At 45.5% G+C, this 27,738-nt stretch overlaps 1 protein-coding gene across 2 annotated transcripts in view; it reads right to left on the reverse strand.

The window, feature by feature from the left end:
- Positions 1 to 6,682: 6,682 nt before the first annotated feature.
- The window catches only part of BCL11A (BCL11 transcription factor A), a 160,220-nt gene continuing 139,164 nt past the window's right edge, over positions 6,683 to 27,738 (reverse strand). The window contains exons 3-4 of one of the 2 annotated variants that reach the window (XM_060273146.2): positions 25,902 to 27,626; positions 6,683 to 9,998 (exon numbers count right to left, since the gene is read on the reverse strand). In XM_060273146.2, coding sequence (XP_060129129.1) covers positions 9,925 to 9,998; positions 25,902 to 27,626 — 1,799 coding nt within the window. In that variant the 3' untranslated portion in view covers positions 6,683 to 9,924. Of the gene's footprint in view, positions 9,999 to 20,787; positions 27,627 to 27,738 lie in introns of those variants that run through there. The other variant, XM_035110916.3, reaches the window with a different exon arrangement.

Below are 27,738 nucleotides of genomic sequence, written 5' to 3' on the forward strand. Positions count from 1 at the left end.
GTCCATGGGCTCACAAAGAGTCGGATACTACTAAACAACTAAACAACAACAACCAGGTCCTCTGTGGGGCATACCAGAAAAGGTGGTCCCATAGGACAACCTTCCAAGGTTGGCTAGAGAGGCCTGAAGGAGCACAATCGTCACCCCTGCAATATGTGGGCTGCCTGGGCTTTCAAAGGTTCCAGATTGACTTGGAAAATCCATCTAGGGGGAAACAGCAATTTCACCTCACCACTACCGCCCCCACGAAAAGTGGGTCAGGAGAATGGCAGCAAATTTACCGCCTCCCCCCCACCGAAAGCAAAATGTTTCGAGCCACATGCCAATTCTGGAACACATGAATGAATCCTGTGATGTCCCATAGGGTACATGGAAGCTGGGGGGGCTTCCGATGGAACCACCCCAACCTGCTCTGCCGGTGCAAATATCTCACGGAGGTAAAGAGGAGGAAAGAGGAGCGATTGCTTGCTTGAAGTCATGCTCTCATCCACGATGGCAGATCTGCCATGGCTGCAGCAGTTATTGGTGCTCTCCGGTTGTGTGAATATGACAATTCTACAAGAACTTTTTTTTTAGAAAGGGAAAAGCTCCAAACATGCTAACAGGTGCAGAACTCAGCTGCCTTAAAAAATAATAATGCACTTTTCATGTCAAACGCAAGCTCATGTGTCTACTTATCAGTGCTGTGGAAAGGCTATGTTTTGCTGAAATAACAGAGGTCATGGGATATGACTCTCTGCAACCAGAAGAGCAGTTCCTCATGAGTAACAGCCACAGGATGAATTCTGCAAAATGGCAGATGCCTAATAGATTGCACCGAATCTGAAATATAATGCACTCTTTTAATTTGCATAATCTATACGGAACGCAGAATCCAGCTCTCAGAATCCAGAGCACCTGGATGCGGAACTTCTGCTGTTTTTGGGTGTGGTGTAATCTTCGCTGTTCCTCTTCTTCCTCCTCAGGCCAGAATGGTAGCTGAAGAGAGGCATATATATATATATAAGGAACAGTTCTAGCGCTGTGTCATCATCCCTTCTTGAGGTTTCGAGAGAGGAGAGGCCTTCTGTTTTGTGCAAAATTGTCATCTATAGACAAACCACACACACACACACACACACACAGCACAACCCTACGTGGGCCAACTTGAGTGTTATTCCCACAAGAAAAATTAAACACTCCTAATGCCTTTTTGAAGTGAATTGCGCCCACCCCCCCTTCATTTGCATCTTATAATAAGGATGTTATCATTCTAGTTTATAGCTCAGCTCTCTAGCTGCTCTCTCTCGGGGGCTCAGATTGCCCCTCCTGAGTTCAATATACGTCTGTGAACTAAATGTAATCTTTTGAAAGCACTTTCCTTCTGTATTAACATTACAACCATGACGAGTTAAAGGTTTTTCACTTTCCCAAAGTGTGCAGGGCATTTTGCTATTCCGACGCAAAAACTCCGGCGGATAATGGACTCCAACGGGATCCCCTGCAATCAGACTCCTGGATTTGTAGAGCCGGCTACGAGCTGAGAAACCTCCACTCGCCTCTTTGCACTGAGCCACAATCTCCACTGCGCTCACCCTTTTACATTTAGTTTAATTATAAAACATTGTCACTAGAATATTAAGGTGATGTTTAATACACAACTGGGAACGCATGATGCTGACCCCATGACCTGCCTCACCAGTTGTATGCGATGCCGGCTGCAATTTTTACTTTAATATTTAGTTCCGTTTATCGCACCTTCCACCCCATTTCTGCTCCCGAGGCAGTGTTTCCACCTTTGCAAGGCTCCTTGTCGCTAGCCCATTTGAAAACAATGAGCTTTCCTCTTCAAAATAGCAAGGTTCAACCTGAAAGGTACTTGGAATCATAGAATCATAGACTTGGGAGAGACCCCAAGGGTTGTCTAGTCCAACCCCCTGCAATGCAGGAATCTCAGCTAAAGCATCCTTGACAGGTGGCCATCCAACCTTTGCTTAAAAACCTCCACTGCCAAACAGCTCTTACTGTCAAAAGGTTCTCCCTGATGTTTAGTCGGAATCGCCTTGTAACTTGAAGCCATGGGTTCAAGTCCTACCCTCCAGAGCAGGAGAAAACAAGCTTGCTTCCTCTTCCATGTGACAGTCCTTCAGATATTTGAAGATGGCTATCACATCTCCTCTTTTCCAGGCTAAACATACCCAGCTCCTTCATGCGCTCCTTGTAAGGCTTAGATTCCAGACCCTTGATGATCTTGGTTGCCCTCCTCTGCACACCTTCCAGCTTGTCAACATCCTTCTTATATTGTGGTGCCCAGAACTGGACACAGTATTCCAGGTATGGTCTGACCAAGGCAGAATAAAGTGGTACTATTACTTCCCTTGATCTGGACACTGTACTTCTGTTGATGGACCCTAGAATAGTGCTAGCTTTTTTTGCTGCTGCATCACACTGTGGGCTCATGTTAAGCTTGTGGTCCACTTCTGCAGTGTATAGCATTGTCTCCATACTGGCAGAAGTGGAGAACTCAGGAACGATGAACCCATGATGAAAATAAAAGTTCTTCCCTATTGGCTGGAATGTGTCTTGATCTCTGGTCAGGCCTCTTGCCTGTCTGGATGACGATACAGAGGGCTGTGTGGATGTGTGTGGAAAGTAGCAAAAGTAGAATTTAGCCTACCTCATAGGGTTGTTATGGGGTTAAGTTTGCTATGGCTGTTTTGCATCTGCCTCTGCCCACCACTCACCTGTGGCCTTGGGATGTTTCCAAAGAAAGGAATGCGGTGGCCCCCTGGCTTTAAAAAATGTGCCCTGATGACTGGTCTCAAATGCTGCAGCGGCTGCTTTAAGATCCCATTGCAGCTAGATGCAAGAAAGCTCCAGCCATCAATCCCAGCCCTCTAGTCCGAAATATTAATGCAAATCAAGGGGTTTGCTGGCAGCAGCAGCAACAACAACAACAACCCCATTAGAATAAGTGAATACTGAAGATCTAATAACGAGCCGAGGAGACATTTCAGTGCCTCAATAACAGGGCAAGACACACCAAATCAAAAAGAGTAAGATGAACTGTGCATTTGCCTGGAAACATGAGTGCCAAATAAATGGCATATTAAGCAGAATAATCTCTAAAAGCCCACGAAGGAGCCCATTTCAATTCACCTTTCCCTGAAGTTAATAGTTATCCTGCCACCTTCCAGAACAGAACTACGTAAATATTCTAGCTGACAGGCTTCAAGTATTGCTATTGGCTATTTGGATTACCTAGCAGGATGTGCTCCGTGGAGCTGGAATGAGAATGTGCGGCTGTTTTCTGTGTGTTTGCCTTTTAAGATCCTGTTTGGAGATTCGGATAAGGATGTCAGTTCCTTGAGAGCCTCTGAAATTAGTGTGCTTTAACGAGCAGGTCCTTTCCATTTTATTAGCACCCTGTAAAAAATTATATCGCCAAGCCGATGGCTCGTGATGTCTTAATCAATGTAATTTTTAAGGTCTGGGGTTGAGGGGAAGGCGGTGTCGCAAATGGGTTAACCTTTGCTATGTTTTACTGCCAAGACACTCTGTTAAAGATTACGGCATGCCAAGAGAAGCACGGTAGGCTCCAAGCAGCGCCATCAGGCCATTGCCTTTGCACCATCTTGTTTCTGTCGTTTCGTTTCTCCTTTTTTCAGATCCTCACAGGCAAAGGGCTAGATTTGGGAAGCCAAAGAGGGTTCACTATTTAGGGCCATATCAGGTGCAGGGATGAAGCTGTGGTTGCCGTCACGTGAGATCTCCCTCTCCTGCACGTCATGACATTGCTCCTTTCTGTGCTGATGTAGAACGGGGCAGAGAAATGCAAATGCATCGACTCAAAGGATTTCCGAGCTGGAAGGAAACCCAAGGGTCATTTAGTCTAAGCCTCTGCAATGCAGGAACTGCAGTTGAACCATCTGGGGGAGATGACAACCCAACATCTGCTTAAGGACTTCCAGTGAGGAGAGGCCACCACCTTCCAGCTCTTACCATCAGAAAGTTCTCCCTGGTGTTTAATTGGAATCTCCTTTCTTGTAACTTGAATCCCTTGGTTTGCTTCCTACTCTCTGGAGCAGGAGAAAACAAGCTTGTTCCTCCTCCCATGTGATAGCCCTTCAGATATTTGCCTCTCAGTCTTATCTTCTCCAGTCTAAACATACCAGATGGTGAGGACCACAACTCCCATCATCCCTGACCATCCACCATGCTGGCTGGGCCTGATGGAAACTGTCCTCCAAAGAGATATGTAAGACATCAGGTTAAGGACGATGAATGTCCATTGTTTAACTTGGCATAAGGCAGTTCCCTGTAGACAGGATGGCCATGGTGGCTGGGAATGATGGGAGCTGTAGTCCACAATATCTTGGGGAGGGGGGCATCATAGTGGCTCCCCCAGGTTCCCATTGATGCTGCAGAGGAGGAACTGATCGTGTGATTGACAGGTTTACTGGCCTCTAGGGCTTATCCACACTCACCTTTCCAGGTATGGTCCAAGCTTTAAAGCTCCATGCTTTCTGCGTGAAAACCTGCTCTTTAAAGCTCAATCGGAGCAAACATCAATCTGCAGAAAACCCAAGTAGTTGTTTGCTCCAATTGAGCTTTAAAGAGTGGTTTTTCAATGGGGGGGGTGGTGCTTGTGCACAGAGCTTTAAAGTGCTGACCTTTGCATGGAAAGGGCAGGGCAAAGGGTAAGTGGATAAGCTCTTAGTTTGGCTCTTCCTGAACTAAGCTGGTTCATTCTCATTGTGATTGATCCAACCTTGTACCCTCCATTTCAGCCTTTGCTAATTTGGTGCCTTTCAGACAACAATTCCCATTTGCCCCAGCCACTCAGTTGACAGTCCAAAGCACTTGGAGGGGACCAGATTGGTGAAGCGTGCCCTGAATTAATGCTGTGGGCATTGAACACTGGGCACCATGTTCACCTGTCTCTCGCTATGTGGCATTCAAATTTTCCAGACTGCGCTTGGTGGAATGTCTGAAATCTTCCTGGGCTCCTATGCCTTTGACTTCACCCCACGTTGTTCCAGCAATGTAAGAAACCAACCAGTTGAGTGGGACAGGCAAATTATGTGTCAGAATCTGGATCAGAGGACCAGCCTTCGTGCATGCCTTCCCATGCGGTTCTGCTCCAGCCTCATGGTGCTTGTATTCCTCTTACTGGAGCCAAGTGAGGAGACATCAGGGAGGTTCTCCCACACCACTCCATGTATTGCGGAAAGCATTTCACCAGCTGCCATAAGCTACTTGGAGCCCAAAGACTTAGAAGTGTGGCTCCCTCAATACCAGCCATCCCGTGTCCTGCAATTAGCAGAGGAGACTCTTTTGGTGTTGCAGCTACTGTCTGCTACCTGGTTGGCAGTGACTCATGACAGGGCCTTCTTGGTGGTGGGTCTGCATTTGTGGCATGCCTGCCCTAGTGAGGTGCACCTGTCTCCCTCACTGTTAACTTTTCAGGAAGGATTTTAAAACAATTCCTGTTTACCCAAGCTTTTCTTTGCTTAGGAGATGGAAAGTTTTCCTAAAAGCAGATAGGCCATTGAATCAGGGAGGTGCATGTGAGTGATTCACACACACCCCAAAGCGTGGCTTAGCTTACTTGTACAGGCATCTCCCTACTACTTGTGTGTGACTGCGTATATACATGGCACTGGGAAATGATTAAAGAAATAGATTTAACTGCAAAAAGGCACACTCTGCTTCTGATTCACAGCCAGGCAGTTCAGGATACAAGTCTACCCGCCTGCCCCCCTTGCCGTTGTTTCCACGTACCAGTCTGGTAAGTTCTGCTGGTTTTTAGAGGGTTTCCAGATGTTTAGAGGGTATGTACAAGCTTTTTAGATGGTGTTCCCTACTATATGCAATTTCATGTATACGCGCGGTACCTGGGAACGTAACGCCTGCATGAGTGGGAAGACTCCGGTTATGAGTTTTCTTAATTGCTCAGGGAATAACTTTGGAGAGAGCATTTCTCCACTGCTTGCAACACGTGGTAGCAAAAGGGGGTAAGACACCAGTGGGCAGCAATTAAAGCTCAGCAGCCCATCACTGCTCCCCACACCCTACCCCAGCCCTCTCGCCCAGCCTTCTCACATGAACATTGACTCCACCCATGCACCCACCTGCCGAGTTAGGAAGCATCGCTGCCAGGTGACCTGTTTATGGAGCAGCTATCCTGATTTGTTTGCACAAAGTTTACACGGTGCTTAGATGACCTCATCCATCTATTGAGCATCCATTCTGATTTTTTGGTGGGGACGCTAGGTGACGCTGCGTCAAGCAAACGTTACCCCGCCCTTTCCGGTGCGTTTTCCGGCCACTTTCCTTAGCACAAGAAGCCTGGTTTGTAGCAAAGGAGCTCCACCTCCACCTCCACTGCGTGATCAGAATGGGCTGGTGTGAGAGTGAATCCCACCTGAAAACAGTGACTCTGTAGAAGCAGGTTCAGAAGATCAACTGAGCTGGCAGGGTCTTTAAGGAGGCGCTTAGTTTCTGTACCTTGTTGAACAGCCAGGATAAGGCAGATTTTTTTTAACCATCTCTTGAGTGTTGGGGACCGTTGTTAAAACAAATTTATTAGCAACCCCCACCCCTTTCACAGGAGAATATAGCTGCCGCCGATGCGCAATCACTGGTTGACGCAAATACGTTTCAGGTTTTTGTTGTCGTTTCTTATTTTTTTCTTCCCAAAAAACAAACACAAAGTAAAGCATGTTGTGCTTCCCCTCCCCCGCACAGCTCTCCCCCTTGCCCCTCCCCCTCCCCCAAAGTACACATTTAAGCAACAGAAATGCGGTACATCACAATCAGCATCACCCAGCTGCACACAAATGATAAATTAAGACAGCTAGGAAACTCACATGGAGTGCGACAAGAATAAATACCAATATGATTGTTAGAATTGCAGAGTTGCGAGAATGAATTCAGTGCTTCTTCTGTAAACTTCATGCCGCCCACGGCTCCGAATCGTATATATATATCTGGTTTTGCTTGTTATTTAGTTTGGAACAGGAAATGTCGTAGATGATTTTAAAGCAGGAATAGCCAACCTTCCGGGTGTTGTAGGAATCCGTCTACCATCAGCCTCAGCCTGCAAGGTCAACGGCCAGCGGTGATGGGAATTGTAGTCTAGTGACACTTGGAGGGTGCCATGTTAGCTAATTCTGATTCAAAGGCATACAAGCTACATAGTCCAGAGGTAGCCAACCTTGTGCCCTCTATATGTTCGGTCTACCAACTCCCATCAGCCCCAGCCAACGTGGCCACAGACGATGGGGTTGCAGCACACCATTTTGGGTAACTTGGTCCTTGCGTAACTTGGTCCTTGGTATTTCCCACAAAAGGATCTAAGGCAGGCACCCCCAAACTCGGCCCTCCACCTGTTTTGGGACTACAACTCCCATCACCCCTAGCTAACAGGACCAGTGGGGTCAGGGATGATGGGAATTGTAGTCCCAAAACATCTCGAGGGCTGAGTTTGGGGTGCCTGATCTAAGGTAATGGGACTGGCCCAAGAGGCTGGAGTTTACGCAGCGTAAACAATACAGGGCAACAGTAACCAATGGGCTGGCTCAGTATAAGGCTGCTCCCAATAGCAAACCTAACAAGCTAATCAGCTGCCTCTCAACGCCAGTGCTCCATTTTGAAAGAGTTGCACATGAACCCAGCAAACTACATGCACCAACCAGGTTGGTTAATGTATGTGTTCCTCAGTAGGCTATACAAAGATGTGAGGTGACTCAGCATTTGAAACCGAGGGGGTTGAAAAACCCAAGCTTGGAGGGCCACATTTTGTCCCCTGGCCCCGGGGCTCATTCACCTCTGAGCTGGGTGCCCCACTGGCATGGTGGAAGGTGGCAGCAGGGACCCCCAACCCTGCCACTTACACAAGGGCAGGCCTAAGGTATTTTCCTGCCTGCAGCAAATGGTGTCATCTTGCAAAGTCCCAGTGCACAATGCCCAAGGCTTGTGAAGTTATTTTGGCACCCGAGGCAAAAAATAAGAATCCCATGAGCATCTCTCCGACCCCCTAAACATGAAGCACGGATAAATCAAATAACTAAACATCTGCTGCCAGCTCATGAAATCTAAAAATCAACCCCCTGCCTGCCTCGTTTTCCCTAAATGGTGAGTCTGACCCTAAAGGGTGCTCTGGGCATATGAAGCTTATAGTAAGTCAGACCACTGATCCATCTGGCTCAATATTGTCTACACTGACTGGCAGCAGCTCTCCAAGATTTTCAGACCTGGAGATGATGGGGACTGAACCTAGGACCTTTTGCATGCAAAACAGATGCCCTGCCAGTGAGCTAATGCCCTTCCCCAGTATTTTTATGGGATATTTTATAGTACTTGATCATGGCCAAATACTTTATTGCATTTCTTTATATACATAGATATCACCTTTCCTGCCAAGGCACCCAAGGTGGATTGCAATCTTAAAAAATATTCCTACAATCTGATATAAAATGTGAAGTTGGCCCAGCGTAGGAGGCAGACCAGCAGAAGCAGGACCTGACATTGCCTCTGCCTCTCTTAACTTACAGCTGAGTCGCGATATTTGACAGGCCAAATAACCAAGACCCCCCTCAGCCAGTGAGGGGAAACTCTCGGTGCCTTCAAGGTACCAAGGCATAGCTAAACTACGGAACTCACTCCCAGGGAAGGCGGTGATAGCTGACAACTCTGATGACTTTAAAAGAGCATTGAATAAATTCATGGAAGATGAGTCTAACTACTAACTATGATGGCTCTGCTCTGCTTCCATGGCCAAAGCCGGTATGTTTCTGAATCCCAGTTTCTGGAAGCCACAGATGGGAGAGAAGAGGACTCTTGTGCTCAGGTCCCGCTTGGCGGGTTCCCTGCAGGCACTGCGAGAAAAGGATGCTGGTCTACAATGGGTCACTGGCCTGATCCTGCAGGCTCTTCTCATGCACAAGGCTGACACTCACATTTGCTCCTACCACGGCAGTTGCTGCCAGAAGTGAGAATAATAATAATAATAATAATAATAATAATAATAATAATAATAGCAACCTCACAGTAATATTGGGCTCTGAAGACACTTGCAGATCGGAAAGACATCCCTTCTCCCTCTTGGACCTTGGTTAGTAAAGAGTTGAAGGCCATTACCTTATACTGAGCCAGACTATTGGTGAGCTCCGGTGGTGGAGGAATCTAGCTCCCATCATCCCTGGCTGGGGTTGATAAGCTCTGGAGCTCAACAGTATCTCCAGGGCACCACCTAGGATGGGCCTGATCCAGCCCAATCATTTCTACTTTGCCTGATAGTGATGCTCCAAGATCTTAAGCCAACATTTCACATTACAAAAAAAAAACTGGACTCCCCCCCCCCCGCACTCTTTATTTTCTTTTTAGGTGGGAGGGGTCCTGGCACATTCTGGATGTTCCGCAAATTACCAGAACAGGTATGTGTTGAGAAGATTTATTTTGTGGTCAACTGTGCTAGGTCACACTTAGCTTTCCAGGTGTGGCTGAACTGCAACTCCCATCTTCCCCAGCCATTGACCACGCTTGCTATGGATGATGGGAATTGTCGTTCAAGCAACATCCGGAGGGCCAAAGGTTCCCCAATCCTGCTCCATCAACCTGTTTTCAGGTGGCTTTCCAGATTGAAGACGGAAGATTGTCAAATAAAAGAGAGGGGAGGTAGTGGGGAAACATGGGAAGCCCTTGGTGGAAGTTGGGTGTTTTTTTTAATGACGCGGTTTTTATACTCTGTTAAAAATATATAAATAAAGAGTCTTCGGGCAGGGAGTAATAGCAGGGGGCTCGGTCGGTTCCCGCCTTTTGCGTGGCAACTTCTGGAGCTGCTCAGCCAGATGGCGCCACAAAAAAAAAACCAACCCGAGAGCAAGCCCCACATGGATGTCAGGGGTGCAGAGGACATCCCCTTCTGCGCTTCACATTCTCTCAGAATTTAAGCGTCCTTGGGCTTCCATCCGGAATCTGCCATACATCAAGCGTCCCCTGGGCGCTACGCCAGCCTGCAAAAGGAAAAGGAAAAGGAAGAAAGGACAGGGGGGCAGAGGGGGGCGGGGAGAAGAAGAAGAAGAAGAAAAAGGTGTAATATGGACCGAAAGTCAAAATGTTCATGTTTACAATTAAGAGGCTGAAACACACTGGGTGATTGGCGACTCTGTGCATCATCCAAGATAACAGACTCCTATAATATCTAGGCATAGTAATCCAGTGGTCCCAATCCACCACATGCAATTAAGATCTCTCTCTCTCTCTCTCTCTCTCTCTCTCTCTCTCTCTCACACACACACACACACACACACACACACAGCCGAGGGTGGGAATTTGTGTTTAAGGAGCAGGACATGATTACTTGTGATTGGCCCCCCCACATGTGTTTCTGGATGCGCATCTGCATCAGCTGTTGCACACGCAGGTGGACCTCCCTTTGCTGGACTGGAGCCTTTGAATCGCGACCAACACACAGCATACTCATGAAAATGAAAATCATAATTAGTCAATGCAAGGTCTTTGTTGAGATGTGAAGGCTACCATCTGATCCCACGAGGAGGACCTCCCACGGCATGAGATTTAGGCAGCTGTCCTTGTGCCCTCCCAAACTTGGCTGGCTTTGTCAGGAACTCTGGACGTGGAAGTCTGACACGAATAATTCTGTCTGTGTTTTGTGCCTCTTGTGTTCTCTGATCTGATGTTCTTCGCTCTCTTCTTTGGACTGGTACCCGACAAGACCAGTGTGACGGCTTCATTCGCAGACGCTGCCAAACTCATGACACGGAGCTCAGTGGGCAGCTGAACACCACTTAACTATAGGATGGAGGTTCTGGGTTGAAAGGTAGTTATATTATTTGCACTGTGCTGTAATTTTTGTTTTAGGGCTTTTCAATGGCTTTCTTGAAATGTAGGCAAATAGATGCAGGGCGAGGGATGGTCTCCCGAGGTCTGCCTGGGGGAAAAGATGGTGGTTGGTAGACCCATGGGGGGGCTAGGAGTTCTGCCTAGGTACACCACACACCCTTTGCAAAACCCAGCAGGGACATACCCCTTGCTTACAAACCCATTCTTCCCATGATACATCTCCATGGCCAGAAGAAAGTCATAGCAGAACTCTGGTGTCATCGATTTGCAACATAGGAAGCAGCCCTGACAAAAGCGCAGCATGAACTACTTTCTGGGTTCATGAGGCTCCTCCTGGCTGTTTTTGTTTAGTACGAAGGTCCTGTAGACTACTTATCACCGAGAGTTCATGACGGGGTGCCAATCTCCCCCCCCCCAATTCCCACACATAGAAATCTAGCATGTTAAGGACAAGCTTGAGGCGTAGCCCTCTTTGACATCCCAGTTTTCTATGTAGATGGAATTCTTTGAGTCAGTGCAGCTCTTCAGGCCAAAGCGCTGTAGCCCTTCGGTGAGAGCTAGTCACGCATTCTTCTCACATATAATTTCAAGGTCCACCCAAACCTGCAGAAGGCCAACAACAGAGGCTTTCCATTTGCAATGGCTTCCCCTTCCAAGGTTCCTTGGCCTCAAGATGTGCAGCGACAATGCTTCTGCTCCCTGTCCTGCCACCTTGAACCACCTCCCTCCCTTTATTGAGTTTTTCCCCTTTCCCTCACCAGAAATATATGTATAGGGAAAAGTTCCACAGGACCATCGGTCAGGCTTGTACAGAATGTTGGCACAGCTTAAGAATACATTACGGTTGCCGTCAGAATCCATTTCAGAAAACTAACAAAACAGCAAATGGGCCTCAATGGTTCATGCTTTTATAACACCATTAATTTATCACACCGCTGGAAAAATGTCACATTTGGTATTACTACTTCTTTCTCTTTCTTTTTTTGCTTTAGTGTTCTGGCCACCGTGCACTGTCACCTTAAAAAGTTGTGTTATTATTCTATTTCCATCCCACTCGCTTCTTGTTGACTGGCCTCCCTTCCCACCCACCCACCCACCTAATTATGTTCCAGTTATTCAAGCGGCGCCCTGGAACGTGGCCTTCCAACCAGGTCACGTGCAGGGCTAAAGGTTTCAAACATGAGCTGCTCTTAAAGAGAGATTGAACTTTCCAAATGTTGTCTTCCCATCAACCTCTGTTGCCGCTTCAGCTCCCCACAAATGGGCAAGTGGGCCCTTCCTTACTGCCAAAGGTTGCCTTTCCCTTTCTTCCCCAAGCCTTCCAACAATTATGTGGCTCTCACAGTGACCGTCTTTCTCGCCTACAGCATTCCTGCCATCGCACCTCCCTGTATTATGTTTGGTATGCAAATGTCATTGCAAGCCCAGTCCAAGGTGTGTCAGAGGTGTGTTCAGCCTCTCTGAACACCAGTTTCTGGGACTCGCAAATGGTGAGAAGGCTGCTGTGCTTAGGTCTTGCTGGTTGGCCAATATGGCAGGACTAAATAGGACTGTGGTTTGGTCCTGCAGGGCACTCCTGGTGTTCTTAGCTCTTGGAAATGGTCCAGTGTGTCGAGCCTTGGTTGGCTTTATTTTTTTAATTATTTGAAAATAAATAATTTGGCCTGCCCTTTCAGTTTATCAATGCCATGCAGCTCAACCCCAATGTTGGACAAACAAATAAGCATCAGATTATTCCCATATCGTGAACAGGAGTGGAAATCTATCTTGCAACTCAGTAAAGTGGGGGGATCCAACACACTGCCCTCCAGATGTTTCTGGACGCTGCCTTCCACAGACCCAACAGTATAGCCACTGGTCTGGGATGATGGAAGCTCAAGGGACGGCAACACAGGGCTCCACCGACTTATTCCCTACAGAGGTTCCGCCCACACATCCTATGAAGCACCATAGCTGCCTGCACCCTTGTATAAGCTAAGGAAGAGGAGCGTGGGAAGCTGCCTTATAGCAGTCTACCTCAGCATTGTCGACTCTTGCTGGAAATGGACCTCCAGGATTCAGTCTGGAGATGTTCTCAGTCCCACCTGGAGATGCTGGGGGTTGAACCTGGGCCACGACTGACCTACAGCCCTTCCCCAAACTCTTAACTGAATTGCAAGAGAAGGAGTTTGGGTGAGTGTAATGTTATTTCTAGGATCTGACGGCATGCCCAGTGATCCTAGCTGGTTTTCTCAGTATGAAAAACTGAAGATGCCCAGCCATAACGTGATCTGCAGGCATTTGTAAAGCATATTTTGTAGACTTAATTTGCTGGGTTCTCCCCCCCCCCCAAGAAATGAAGACAGACATAGATGGAGTGACATATTTATACTTTACATTCTATACATGTGCAATGTAATGGAAACTTAAATAATGGCTATGATTGTTTCGTAACCAGATGAACTTTTTTAATAATAAAAAAAGAGGGGGGGGATGAAATCAGAAGTCACTCCCATGGTACAAACAACTCCATAACACCAGCACAATAGAATGACATAGAACTCTTTTAATAATGTTTAATGCCTAAAGATCAAATATAGTGGCCCAGCCAATCAAAATAATGACTCTTTGCTGCCACAGAAAGAGCAGAGGCCGAGGTTGTTTGGCGCCGCCCTCTTGGTTGGAATAAGCTACTTCCCACCCTCAAATTACTGTCCTCTTTATGTGGTGGAACAACAGAGGCATTCATCCTCCCCCTCCATGTTCAGTCTGAGGCAGGTGCTCCATGCTGGGAGCCATATCATGTACTTCTTCTCCTTCATACAAGGGGTGAAGGATAATGCAAAATTGTGTGCTCCCCCACAACAAGCTTTTGCACTGAGGACTGTCAGGGACTTGGAGTCAGGGTCCTCTTCTTCAGGAGATGGAGTCAAGGACTCCTAACCAGAAGGAGAAGGGGATGAAGGGGCAGGCCCAGAAGCACTGCTACCATGAGAGCCTGTGGGGCCAGCCCAAGGATGTCTTTGGCAGATGTCCCATTGAGACCAGAGGCTTCCACGCTGTTGGGAGACTACTGGAGAAAGCTGGGTCCCTTTAATTAAAGCGGCACCTCCCAGGTCTAACAAGCAAGATGCAATTGCTACTGTTGGTAAGATACAGGACTCAGTCTTGGCTTGCTTCTTGCTGAAGCAAAACCAGAGCCCTGTGTTTCTGGAGCAAAGCCTGTACTGCATTGGAAAAGGGTTTGGTGAAACTGTTGGTTTCTCTCCATTTCTCTTCTCTCCACACACCCCTCCTCCATTTCCAAGTTCAGTTTTCCATATCAAGTTGCAAATTTGTTTTTGTTTTAAAGCCCTCATGGAAATCCATCTCCTTTCTAGTGAGAATTTCCACATAGTTCCCTATGATATATGCACTGTATAGAAGTCTCCTGTGGTGAGTTAAGAATAGTCTCCAGGTGACCAGACCGGCAAGCATTTTTAAATCAGAACAGGATTTTTTTCATCCCCCATCTCCTCCTTCCTCTCTTTGTGCCACAAAATAACTAATATACATGGGTATGTCTAAGTAAATGATTTAAAGACACCTGGAGGCTTATTTGCAAGGTGAAAGCAATAGGGTGGCAAACTGATCTGAGGATTGGGTATTTTTTAATGTCCCAGTCCAGTGGTTACCTAGCATCTGAAAACCTCAAAAGGATATGGATGTTCTGCAGAATATGTTTACTAGGCTTTATGTGAACACAAATGATTAAAATATATGTGTTATGCCCCTTCCTAGTATTCTGGAGGCACCTACATTAGTGGAAGGCTTGCCTTCAAAAAAAAGCTGGTGGAAGGAAGGTGTCAGGTGGAATGACTCCCCAATTCAGGACCCTCTCAGCTTTTCCCTGACTTCCTCCCCCTCTGCCATTTCCTGGGGGTTCCGCACCAGATTCTGAAACTGTTCAGTGTGCAACACTAAAGGCAGGTTGCATTGAAAATCCCTCTCCAAAGTGAAAGGAGGTTTAGTGGCTTCCGGCAAGGACTATAGCACTTGCATTGGCCCCCTGATCTGTCTGGTGCACCATGTGGACTCTAACGTATCTGTGCAAGGAGCAGGCACTATTGCCACAGGACTTTTCAGGATCGCACAACTCGGTACACCTCTGATGACAGCCATAACCCACGACCTAAGTGCCTTTTGCACCCATGCTGATTTCAAATGGGGATGGAGCTTCATTCCTACACTTACCTGGGAGTAAGCACCACTGAACTCAATGGGACTTAAGACATGTTTTGGTCATGCAATGGGCCCAACTCTGCATTAAAATAGCCAAATGAAGAAGAGGACCGGGTTCCTGCTTGACAGGGGGTTGGACTGGATGGCCCTTGTGGTCTCTTCCAACTCTATGATTCTATGATTCCTGCAACATCTATGGTTGTGCAGAAGAGGGGAATTTAAGCAGCAGTAGTAGCCTGTTGCTCACTGGAAGGACAGATCGTGAAGCTGAGGCTCCAATACTTTGGCCACCTCATGAGAAGAGAAGACTCCCTGGAAAAGACCCTGATGTTGGGAAAGATTGAGGGCACTAGGAGAAGGGGACGACAGAGGATGAGATGGTTGGACAGTGTTCTTGAAGCTACGAACATGAGTTTGACCAAACTGCAGGAGGCAGGAGTGCCTGGCGTGCTCTGGTCCATGGAGTCACGAAGAGTCGGACACGACTAAACAACAACAGTAGCCTGTTATGCCAAAATTTTCTTTTCTACACCCCAAGGGATGCAGGGAGCTGCCTTGCCCTGAATCAGGCCTTTGGTCTATCTAGCTCAGTGATGCCTACATGGACTGGGTTCTAGGGTTCTAGGCAGGGGATATTCCCAGACCTTCCTAGGGGATTGAGCCTGCATGCAAAGGAGGTCTATGGTCATTCCCCTCGGGGGGGGCACCTTACTCTGTTGCTAGTAGAAAAGGGAAGAGACAAGTGATGGAGACAGATATAGTAATTTAGAAATGCACAGGGGAGTCAGCAGCAAATAAAGGGAGAGAGGGGTGAAGCTTTTGGAGGAAGTTGGAAAGGTGGCAAGAATTAAAAAATGGACTGCAAGGAAGGGGGGAGTAAAGGAAGCTACTTGAGATAATTCAAAGATTGTGTACAATGAGAAGAACAAGACAGGTGGGAAGAATCCTTGTCTTTGGCTTGAGACATTGTCATAACAGCAGGGAGAAGCATTAGCGAGACGTCCCTTAGAACTAGGATGAAGCATAAGTTCTGTGGCAGAAAAAGCAAATTGGTGAGCTTCTCCTCACAAAGAAGATAAACTAAACCCAGAGATGTGAAGAGAAGCATCCTTTGAGTTGTCCTGATGTGAGAAGAGCAGAAGCATCAAGAGTGGCTGCCTTTTGGATCCTGTCCAGGGAGGAGAAAAGACAAAGCAGACCCTACTTTAAAAAAATAAAAAAATTCAAAAGGCCAAATGATGAGAGGCTGGAGATCTAGGAAGAACAGAGGTGGAAAGTGTCACAGAAGTTCACCGAGGAAAGAAAGTTGAGGATGACGGAAGAATTATCTGGGCATGATTGATGGCCATCTATGAGAATCATGCAGGAAAACTTTATCTTAAAACTATGGTTTCAGCAAAGAAATTGAAAAAGACAAACTGGAGGGATGGGGAGTCAAGGAAAATTGATAAACAAATATATCACTCAAAGCCAGTCTAAACAATGTGTTTGCCATGGGGACTGGTACCTTCTTAGTAAACGCCAGCTGTGTAGTGAAGAGCACAATGTGTGAGTCTGAACTGTTTCGTTCTGGGTGCCTTCAGTCCATGTCAGTGGTGTTTACTGGTGGGGACTTTCACTCTATCAACATGCTGGCCTAGAGCTGTTCTTAATTTAAACAGTATGTCCTGAGCTCAGGGGTGTAAGTGTGGTGAGTGGAACATCCAGGACAGGTCTCACTTGAGGAGTTTAAAAGGGAATGGAAACATTCCATTAGCAGGAATGAGGCGGCCCGTGATATTTCTTAATCGGTTTTAGTGCAAGTTGGGGGAACCAGCTTCTGCAACATGGCCAACAGTCAGTTATGAGGGAGTCATAGTCTCACAATGCGCAAAAGAAACTAAAAGAAGCCTCAACTAAAAGAAAGGGGAATCTCAAGAAACTGTTTTTCTGTATATTTAGTAACTGCACAAAAAGCTACAAAACCCCTAGGGCAGTGTTTCTCAACCTTTTTTGGGCCACGGCACACTTGTTCCGTGAAAAAAATCACGAGGCACACCACCATTAAAAAAGTTAAAAAAATTAACTCTGTGCCGCCCTATATTATAAATATGACTGTAAGAAACACTTGCCATATATTGCTTTCCGGCGGGTCAGTGTTGTGAATTGGCGGCCGCCAGGCTCATTTGCACTGAGCTTTGGGAAAGAGGAGGAGAAATATTGCTTTCCAGCGGGTCAGTGTTGTGTATTGGCGGCCGCCAGGCACGTGACAATGCAAATCGCCCTTCTCGTCGCCACACGTCGCGGCACACCAGCCAGCGTGTGCCGCGGAACAGTGGTTGAGAAACGCTGCCCTAGGGTAACCTCTGGATGTTACAAACGAGCATCACCAATTAATATTCTTCTGCAGTCAGTTGACAATGTTTGAATGTCAAATTTGCAAAGTCCAAGGCAGCCCATGCCACCTCCTTCCCCGGATCTTAAGAGGTCATGGCGTGCAAGCACTACCAGACGACCGCAGAAGAAGAAACAGCACAGGCAACAAGAGGGTCTTGTTCACACCATGCAAACTCACTGTCACTCACCTTCACAAGTGCTCTGTGAGATTTATATTTTAGAGGCAAGGAGCTGGCAGTCACCTGCCTAAGACAGTCCAGGGAGTCCATGGCAAATGTGGGCTTTGTGGACCTCTAGCTCAACTCTTTAGCTAACAGACTACAAAAGTGTGAGGTTGGTGGGAGACCAAAAAAGGGAAAGACAGCACAGCCTTGGCTATCAATGGCTACCAGCCACAGCGGCTTTGTTTTCCCTCCACTGTCAGAGGGAGCATGCTTCTGAATACCAGTTATTGGAGAGCAGAAGTGGGGAGACTGAGGTAATGCTCAGGTCCTGCTTGCGGGTTTCGCGATGCGGGACTAAGAACGAGATGCGGGACTAAGATGGGCCTCATCTGTCTTCTTCCATGAAGAATCAGCAAGGAATGTGGATAGTTGTTGGCATCGGTCTGTCTTGGGAGACAATGGAGGAGTGCGTCATTGGGAGTGGTGTCAAACTGTTGGGAGGTTACAGCAACTGCTGCGGCTGTAGAAACCGATACAGGAGAGACATGTTTTGTTGCATCTGGGGCAGGTGAAGGTGTCCGCTTGTGCTGATGCAGGTGCCCCGGGCTGTTTCTTCTCTCCGTGCTCCTCCCAGCAGTCATTCCTATGGACGCATGACCTGACAAGTCTCCAGGCACTCCGGTCATCTGCAAGGGATCCCCACACGGCGGGTTAAGAGGTCAACCAAAGGTCAACCAAATCTGGAGACTGCAAGAGAACAATGAAGAGGAAGGTGGAGGATTTGAAGAAGACAGCAAATTATATAGAAGCCAGGAAGAAAAGGAAGGAGAGTGGGTAGCAGAAAACTGAGAATCCAAAGCCTGTTTGGATAAAAGAGTTTTCCACCACTGAGGAATGCCCATCAGGTAGGCAGGGGCAAATGGCATGGAGTGTTGATTTTGCTAGGAAGAAACACAAACACTCCCTACTTCTGCCACAGGTTGTTCCACATGAATTTAATATTCCAGTGGATTTAATATTCAAGTGCATGTTTCATATATTTTTTTGGAGGGGGGAAGTTACCGTTGGAGAAACCCAAAGAGAATCCCAAAGTGCAAGAAAAGCACCATAAAGGGAGGGTAAAAGGGCTGGTATGGAACTGGAAATTAAAAGGATAGCTTGAAGAAGGAGTGGCAGAATGTGTATTATAGAATAGCCATAATGCTGACTGTTTTACCTCCACTGTCGGAGTCGGTACGCCTCTGTAGCAATTGTTGGAAATCGGAAGTTGAGACTACAGTTGCACTCAGGTCCTGAATGTGGGCATCCCATAGGCATCTGATTGGCCACTGTGAGAACAGATTGCTGGACCAGGTGGGCCTTTGGTCTGATTGACAAGGGATTTTCCTATGACTTTGAACTGGTTTCACAGCCATCCCTTCTCTCCAGGACACTGGAGGTGTGCGAGTGATTTTCCCCGCAGCAGATTCTCAAATTATGACCTAGTCATGACAGCTAAACTGGAATAAAGTGATATAAATTTTAGTGTCAATATGGCTGATGGGACATTTTGTCCCCAAAAGTGATTCCTGGGTTGCTTGCCTCATGTTTATAAATGAGGGAAGTTTTTATCAGAATGGGCCAACTTTTGTACTTGTCCATGGATTTCCAGAATCGTGGCTTCTTGTTATGAATTTCCAGAGGCAAGGCCATGTTAGTCTTGAAATTGCCGCTAATCTCCATGCCAGAGCATGTGTTTGCATGCGCAAGGTCCAAACACTGGCAATGCTGGCTAAAGGATGCCCGGTATCAAGAAAGGCCTCCATCTGTAAAACTTAGAGAGCCACTGCCAGTGAGAATAGTGAATAATGGCCTAGGCTAGATGGATTCAGGGACTAGGTTCATTCAAAGACTACTTTTTAAGATGTGGTCATTTACCTATACCAGGCATCCCCAAACTTCGGCCCTCCAGATGTTTTGGACTACAATTCCCCATCTTCCCCGACCACTGGCCCTGTTAGCTAGGGATCATGGGAGTTGTAGGCCAAAACATCTGGAGGGCCGCAGTTTGGGGATGCCTGACCTATACATACATCTGTCATTCTCTTATGAGCTAAAATGTTGCAGACCACATGGATCAGAGAAGTAGGTACGGGGAAGAGTAAACAAAGCGGAAGGAGGAGCGTCATAAACCACGACTACACCTTTCATGATGGTATCATCATAAACATAGTGTGGGCCAGATTCAATAAATGAGTCCCACTAGCACAAGCCTGAACAAGGACTTCTGCTAGAACAGTGCAGCTTCCCTGTTCCTCCTGCAGCCTCCCCCCCCCACCTTAGGCTCTAGGAGGTGGTACTTTCACTAAGCATAGGTGACCATTTCTAGTTCCCATACTATGGAAATCAGATTCCCTTCACTTGCTATGATATTGTATGTGAAATGTTAGGCATGCTAATCTTGTTTCTTTATTATTAAATATTGTTGTTGTTGCGCACGAGGAGCTCTACGCAAGCAGGGGCTCCCTCAGTCAATTACATGGTAGTGGCATTGTACATGAAGCTCTCCCAACATTAAAGAGCTGCACGCTATTCAGTGCCTCAAAAACCTGGAGCAGTGTGAGATGGAACAGTTGCTTACATAATTTTGAAAGTTATGTCAACGGGGTTGGTGGCTGCACTAGGTTACCATGTTGTTTGTCCAGCTAGGTGGTGCAGCGGGAAAAGGCCATAGCTTAGTGGTAGGGCATCTGCCTCTCAAGCAGAAGGTCCCAGGTTCAATGACAGGCATCTCCAGGTGAAGTGCAGAATGTCCCCCACCTAAAATCCCAGACAGCTTCTGCCAGTCAGTATAGACAGCACTGAGCTAGATGGACAATGGTCCGACTTGGTATAAGACAGCTTCCCATGTTCCTAGTGGAGTTCAGTCCTCAGCCAATGGACAACTGAGCAGTGATGTATTAAGAGTCCTTTCCACTTGGATGCATAACCAACATGAGACCAACCCATGCAAAAGCACGGGGGCACGGGGGCCGGCGGGAGGGGAAAATATAGTATTTCCTTAGTTACTTAAAACAAGTGATGCATTTTGAGGAGGCGTTGGACAAAATAAGGCAACAAAAATGCTATTGAATGACAACAATGTGACAATTTCTTACAAATTAAAAAGGTAAATGAGAAATAAGCCATTCTGTTACACTAGGAAGAGCAAGAGACGGTATCACAGAGGTATGTGTTTTTAATAAAGCAAATAGATGCTGCAACATGCAGTATTCGTAAAACTTGACAACATATACAGACCTCTCAGGAGGAAAAATATATATATATGTAATCAGAACCAGAGTCCAGATATTTAAAGACAATGTATACACAACGTTTTGATAAAACCTATCAATTGTACAGAATATATAAAAAGAAGAGCAGCTCCCATCCCGGCTTTCGTTTCAACCGGACAAAATGTGAGAAAGAGGTTGTTCCCCAAGTGGTTGGCCAAGCTGGGCCTGCTTTTGGGGATGCGCAGCACAGACATCCCCTATGCACCCCCAGAGTGCAGGCATGCGCGCCCACAAGCAGCTTCTGCTTTTGCTACGGAACCGGGTGGCACAAAAGAGATGTTTCCAGTTCACCTATCACGTTGGGTTTTGAGTTTATTTTAAGGTGGGCAAGGGAGGGGCCTCACAGGGAGGGAGTTGCATATTGTTTCCGTTTCTGAGCTTGTCTGTGATTGTACGCAATGGTGCAGGAAATGGGGGCTGAGGGGGAGGGCTGGCTGAGAGTCCCTTTTCACAGACGAATATGAATGAATTGGATGTTGTGGCCAATCAGTTCACCTTCCATTCTTAAGAGGGGAAATATGGGGGGGGGGGGGACACATCCATCTGGAAAAGAAAGGTCCCCTCGGTTGAAAAATAAAATAAAGCAAGATCTTTGCTCTCAATACAAGACACTTTTCCCAGGGGCAAAGCATTTTATTGTGATATAAATAGGGAGCTTTCTGGGTCTTTAGGCTACTAATACGTACATCAAAATGCCCCCATGAAGAAAACCTCGCGGTCTTCTCTTAAAAGCTGCTTCTCTCGCTTAGGGAAATTTACAGTGTGTGTCAAATGAGGACACGCAAAGCTTATGGAATGTACTTTAAGCATTTTTTTATTTATTATTTATTTTTCAATTAAGGGACAAAATGGGTGAATGAACAGGGTAATGCAGACAACTGCCCGATTTATAAAAATAAAAAAATAAAAAATAAAAATAAAACCCCAAAAACACAGACAGTGGTTTTCCCAATAGAACTTAACAAAGACTAGAACAAAAACCAAAAGAAAAAATACAATAAAGAGCCAGGTTGCCAATGACCTTTGGTCATCTAAATAATAACAATAAAAAAACAATTAAAAAAAACAAAGATCAAATCCAACGCCTCTGTTCTGAACAGAGCGTGTAAGCAATAATAAATAGTGACTTCCATAGTAAAAGATAAAATTTCAAGTTACGACAAACAGCTTTCATTACAGGAATAGAAAAGGCCCATAATAACAAAATATTTTGCATTGCCATATACAAAAAAGGTATCGTATCCAGAGGGGCTCCTCTCTCTCTCGCTCTCTCTGTCTCTCTTGCTCTCTCTCTCTCTCTTTTTAATATGCTTTGCATATGAAATCCTTTCCGATCTAAATATATAAAGCACCATTTAATTTTTCTTTTCTTTTTGGCAATGGAAAAAAAAACCTGCGAAACTTTTTAATTTTTTTTCTTCCTTTTGTTCTAGTTTATTATTATTATTTTTCTCCTTTTACTGCATATGAAGATTTTTATTTTTAAAGATGCTGGAATGTAAAGGGGTAAGAGAAGAAGAAAAAAGGGGACGAAAGAGCACACTACGGAACAAACCAACATCATCACCTTGCATTACTGCATACAATATGGCAGCGGAAAGAAAAGTAACCCCCTTTGATATGTACAACCATCTGCAATGCTCATTTAGTGCGACATTCAAACAGATTCTTTCTCTCTCTTTTTCCCTCCCCACCCTCCCTCCCCTCCCAAAACAGCCATTATATGGCCTCTTATCTGTACAATGTCACACTTTTTCTTCTAAAAAAAATGGTTTTTTTCAAACATACAAATAATTTGCACTATATTATCCTGCCAAATTAAAAAAATATACTGTGGCAGCCTGTTTGTGTGTGTGTGTGTGTGTGTGTGTGTTTCCACTACCAAAAAAAGGTACAATGATACCTTTTCTTTCTTTTCTTTTTTTTAAAGAGAAACAAGCAACAGTTAAAAATACAAGCTTCATTATAAATACTATAGTGCCTACTCTAGGTGAACATTAAATTCAAATACCATTCTAGAAATTACAGAAAAAAGAGACCATAAATGTGTTTTTCTTCTTGTTTGTTTGTTTTCTCTTCTTTTTAGCATAGGAACCAACAGGAGTGTGCATTTTCCTATATTTTAAGTACTATATATTCTTAACCCTTTCCCCAATGTATTTATTTTACAACCTGAAGAGTTGTGTATATAACCAAGGCATAGGATTTTCCACTACTGGTTTTCAATGAAGAGCAGGTCTTGTACACCACCAAGACAATGAACCCTAAAATACAAGGTTTTTTCCTCTCCCCTAAATAAAATGAAGTGTTTTTGTTTTTAAAAAAAATCATAACATTTATATTTTAAAAAGTTTTGTACAAAAAAAACCAAACCCATCCTTGCACTGTAGGAGTGAGAGCAATCATTCGTTATTTTTTATATAATTGTACAACCTGTTCCCATTCACAGCGCCGTAACGTTGAGTCCCAGTCATTAAGTCAAGTAAAACGGCAAGCTGGCAGAGTTTTTTTATATGCTCATCATGAGATCATGCTCATATATATATTTTTTTAATTTTTTCATTAATCTTGCAATTTTTCCCTTAAAAGTATAGAGACCTGTAAACTGGGAAAATTGTACAGTGCATTTAAATTGTCCTATCTGAGCAGTCTTAAAAAGTTTTTTTTTTATACTCAACCTGTGTACCTCTGATTAAAGGAAAAAGAGACATACACGACAGGCAGAGTCAAGTGCTATGTGAACATCCAACGGGGCAGATCCTAGCTTAATCATAAAAACAATGAATCCTTTTCCCATGTCAACACAACGAGCACATAGCATATGGTAAAAAGAAACAAAATGAAGTACAACTTTTAGGGAGCACAGACATACACTCTGCTACTCTTTTAAAATTATCTTTCTCTCTTCTTTTTCAGAATGTCACACTTCAAGGCAAATCTTAATAGTTCATAGTTAATCATCATGTCAATATTAGCTTATAACCTGTTCTTAGTTTTAAATGGCAAGCAGTACCACATTGTGCTAATAAATCACTGTATGCTTCTTTTAGTTTGTTTGTTTTTTGCTATGTGTTACACTCAGTAAAACATTATTGCTGGACTGTTTTATATGTCTTTCCCTATATATAGAGAGAGATCAATAGATCGATATGCAGTAGGTATGCATGGTTGTACGTTTCTAATTTGATTGTCAAGTTGACAACCAACTTAACTTGGATATTTACTTATTTTCATTCTTCTTCCTTTTAGGTTTTGTGTCCTTTTGTGTGCCAGAATCACTAAAAGATATTGGTAAAATCTTCCAAACATGAATTTTCTTCCTAGTGTATTTAATCATCTTTCAAGGCCTTCTGCACTTTTCACATTCGTTTTCTTCTTATTTTTTAATCATCAGAATAATGATCAGAATCTCAAAACTGCAAGGGGGCGGGGCGAAGAGAGGGAGACAAGGTACTGGTTGGGTAACAGGATGAGAGAAAGATAATCTGCAATGGTCCCGGGATGTTTTCAACACTCTGGAGGGGAATCAATTTGGGCTGTATACAACTAAGTTATACTCAGAGTAAATCCTCTGAAATCAATGCACTTAAATTAGTCTTGTCCATTCTTTTCAACGGAACTACTCTTAAGTAGGACTAAGATTGTCTACAACCCTTTGAATTAGGTGACTTTGGGCGGAGGTTAGTTGGAACAGGAGTGCATGGGTAGGACCAAATGATGATTAACTAGGACGTATTGGGTTTCCTTTCTTAATTATTTGATTTAGGTAGCCACTGTTGTGAGAAATACAATATAGAGTTATCGGCTAGGTCCTAAAGGACTCGTTTACATTGCCCAGTGCGAAAGTTGAGCTACAAGTTTAGAACAAGTAGGGTTGCCACCAACATGGCTTAAATAGATTCAAGGCACTCGGATTTCCATTTCTTAAACCAAATGATAGTACAAATTTACCTTTTTTCTTTTATGTCCTTATTTTTCAATTAAAGGCCTACTTTTTCCCTTCCCTCCCCCACCACAAGAACAACTGATACGTTAACATCCTTTTAAAGACAGACATTGAGATAACACCGTGGAATTCCCTTTTCCCTTTTCAATGTTATCCATCTGTCCAGAGGGGGTTAATTCAAAGAACATTGCCCCTATACATTTCAGAACAAAACTGTACATGATATGTGTCACAGAATGCACGTAGCATGGATGGTTCTGTTAAAAAATGTTTTCATTATTCTGGTTTTCTCTCCCCCCCCCCTTTCCTGGAACATTACAGGAAACAGGTACATAGCTGTCTGAGTTAGTATTTGGGTGGGTGGGTGGGTATTATCATTTTGTTTGCTCAGCAACCAATCAGGGGACAGATTTTTTTAAAAAAACACAGCCATAACATACCATACATGCTGTCTAATTTTTTTCAAAAAAATTAACAAACATACACAACATGTAAATTATTGCACAAGAGAAAGGCTCAAAGTTTGCGTAGTATTGCCCCCAATACAGATCATGCATTCAAATGGTGAAAACAGAAACGAAAAGAGGAAAAAATAAAAAAATGAAAAATGAAAATGAAAACAGGTGTGCTGGTGACTAGCACTTTCTTAATATCATCCTTAGCTTCCATTATTTTACTCACAAGGGACTAGAAAATCTCTACACCGGGGTGGGGTGGGGGTGGGGTGGGGAGTCGGTTGGGGAAAGGGAGGAGAAGGGGACATGTTAATATACCTCTATTCAGTTTTTATGTCATTATTCAAGACTCGATCACTGTGCCATTTTTTCATGTGTTTTTCCAGGGTACTGTACACGCTAAAAGGCATCTTACAAATTTCACATTTGTAAACGTCCTTCCCCACCTGACCATGCGTTTTCATGTGCCTGGTGAGTTTGCTACTCTGGGCGCACGCGTAGTTACACAGCTCACATTTATAAGGCCTTTCCCCAGTGTGGCTCCTCCTGTGGACAGTGAGGTTACTACAGTTCTTGAAGACTTTCCCACAGTACTCACAAGTGTCGCTGCGTCTGCCCTCTTTTGAACTAGGCCTTCCAGGGCCTGGACCACTAATATGCGGGGTGCTCCCTCCACTTCCTGTACCGCTGCGGCCTGATATCCCTCCATCCATCTCCCCAGGAGGCGTCGAGAAGCGTAAACTTCCGTTTTCAGAGGAGTGTTCAGAGGAGGAAGCAAAAGGCGATTGTCGGGAGTCTCCAAAGTTGAGGAATGGATCTTTTAGCTGCCGAGAGGCAGCGTACCCAGCTAGCCACTGGGAGTAAACATTTTCAGTGTTAGGCATAGCTGTAGCGGGAAGGTCAAACTCCTTTTCAAGTTTGATGCGTTTGGAGAAAGGGCTTAGGGAGCTCGGGCTACCCAAGAGCAGCTTTTTTGACAAACCTCCAGAGGCAGATTCACCAGGGGAACACCCCCGACCATTAATAGCGCCATCGTCGATGCGATCGGATTCACCAGCTACCGAGTCTTCATCGCAAGTGTCTCTATGTACCTCAGATTCGGACAAATGTCCTCGTTTATGTTTCTCTCCAAGGACCTGATGGAAGGCCTCGCTGAAGTGCTGCATGGAGCTCAAAACCATCCCTTGCATGACATCCGGCATGGAGCGGTTCTCATCGACAGACCGGGAGTTGTTCTCATGGTGACGAGCTGCTTCTAGATTAATGCCAAACCCATAGTCTGGCCGTTCATTTTCAGTCAAATCCTCCTCCTCTTCTTCCTCTTCCTCTTCTTCTTCTTCCTCCTCCTCCTCTTCTTCTTCATCCCCGTTTTCTGGAATCATATTGGAATCATTCTCACTCTTAAACTTGGCCACTACGGATTTTAGGGCACTGCTAGCACTGCCAACAAGGTCACTGGTTCCAGGCTCTGGGGAGCTGGCCGTGGAGAGGCCATCGTCAGACTTCACTGTCATTGGGGAGGATTTGTGCATATGGGTTTTCATGTGGCGCTTTAGCTTGCTTGCTTGAGTGCACGCGTGGTCACAAAGGTTGCACTTATAAGGTTTTTCTCCAGTGTGGCTCCGGCGGTGGACAACTAAGTTGCTCTGAAACTTGAAGGTTTTCCCACAAAATTCACAGGACTTGGATTTGACGGGAGGCTGGGAAGGGGGAGGAGCGGGAAGAGGAGGGAGAGGCGGCGTGGCCAGAAAGGGTGGCTTGCTGCCTGGCTGGAATGGTTGCAGTAACCTTTGCATAGGACTGGGCCGGTTCGGTGACAATGGCGGACTAGAGGTGTTTCCAGCTAACTCCCGAAGCCGCCTGGAGAAATCCATTGCTGGGGGCTCCATGGCCATGGGGTTGAGTCGCAGCACCCTGTCAAAGGCACTGGGGTGATGGGTTGCAAGGGCCATTTCTTCAGCACCCAGGCGTTCTATGCGGTGTGGATCCAAGTGATGCCTTGGAGGGGGACTAAACAAAGGTGGCGTGGGAGGGAAGCGCCCTTCTCCGAGACCCGAAGCTTCTCTTGCAACCGATCCGGGTATTCTAAGGAGGTTAAATGGATTATTGTCTGCAATGTGGATCCCGTGGAGCGGTGGCTGTGAAGGGCATTCAGCACCTAGTCCTGATGGGATACCAACCCGCGGTGTTAGGGGGCTTCCGTGGTCACTTTCTAAGTAGATTCTTAATCCATGAGTGTTCTGTGCGTGTTGCAAGAGAAACCAGGCGCTGTTGAATGGCTGTTTACATGTAGTACATGTGTAGCTGCTGGGTTCATCTTTACCTGCAAAAAACAAAACAAAACACCACAGTAGCATCAATGTTTAATAACCAAATAGCTTCCTTAAGATCGTCAGACAAGACCTGCTGCTGGACCAAACCCAAGATCTTTCTAG

This window comes from Zootoca vivipara, chromosome 3, assembly GCF_965207765.1.
Source record: "Zootoca vivipara chromosome 3, rZooViv2.hap1.1, whole genome shotgun sequence".
Classification (NCBI taxonomy): Eukaryota; Metazoa; Chordata; class Lepidosauria; order Squamata; family Lacertidae; genus Zootoca; species Zootoca vivipara.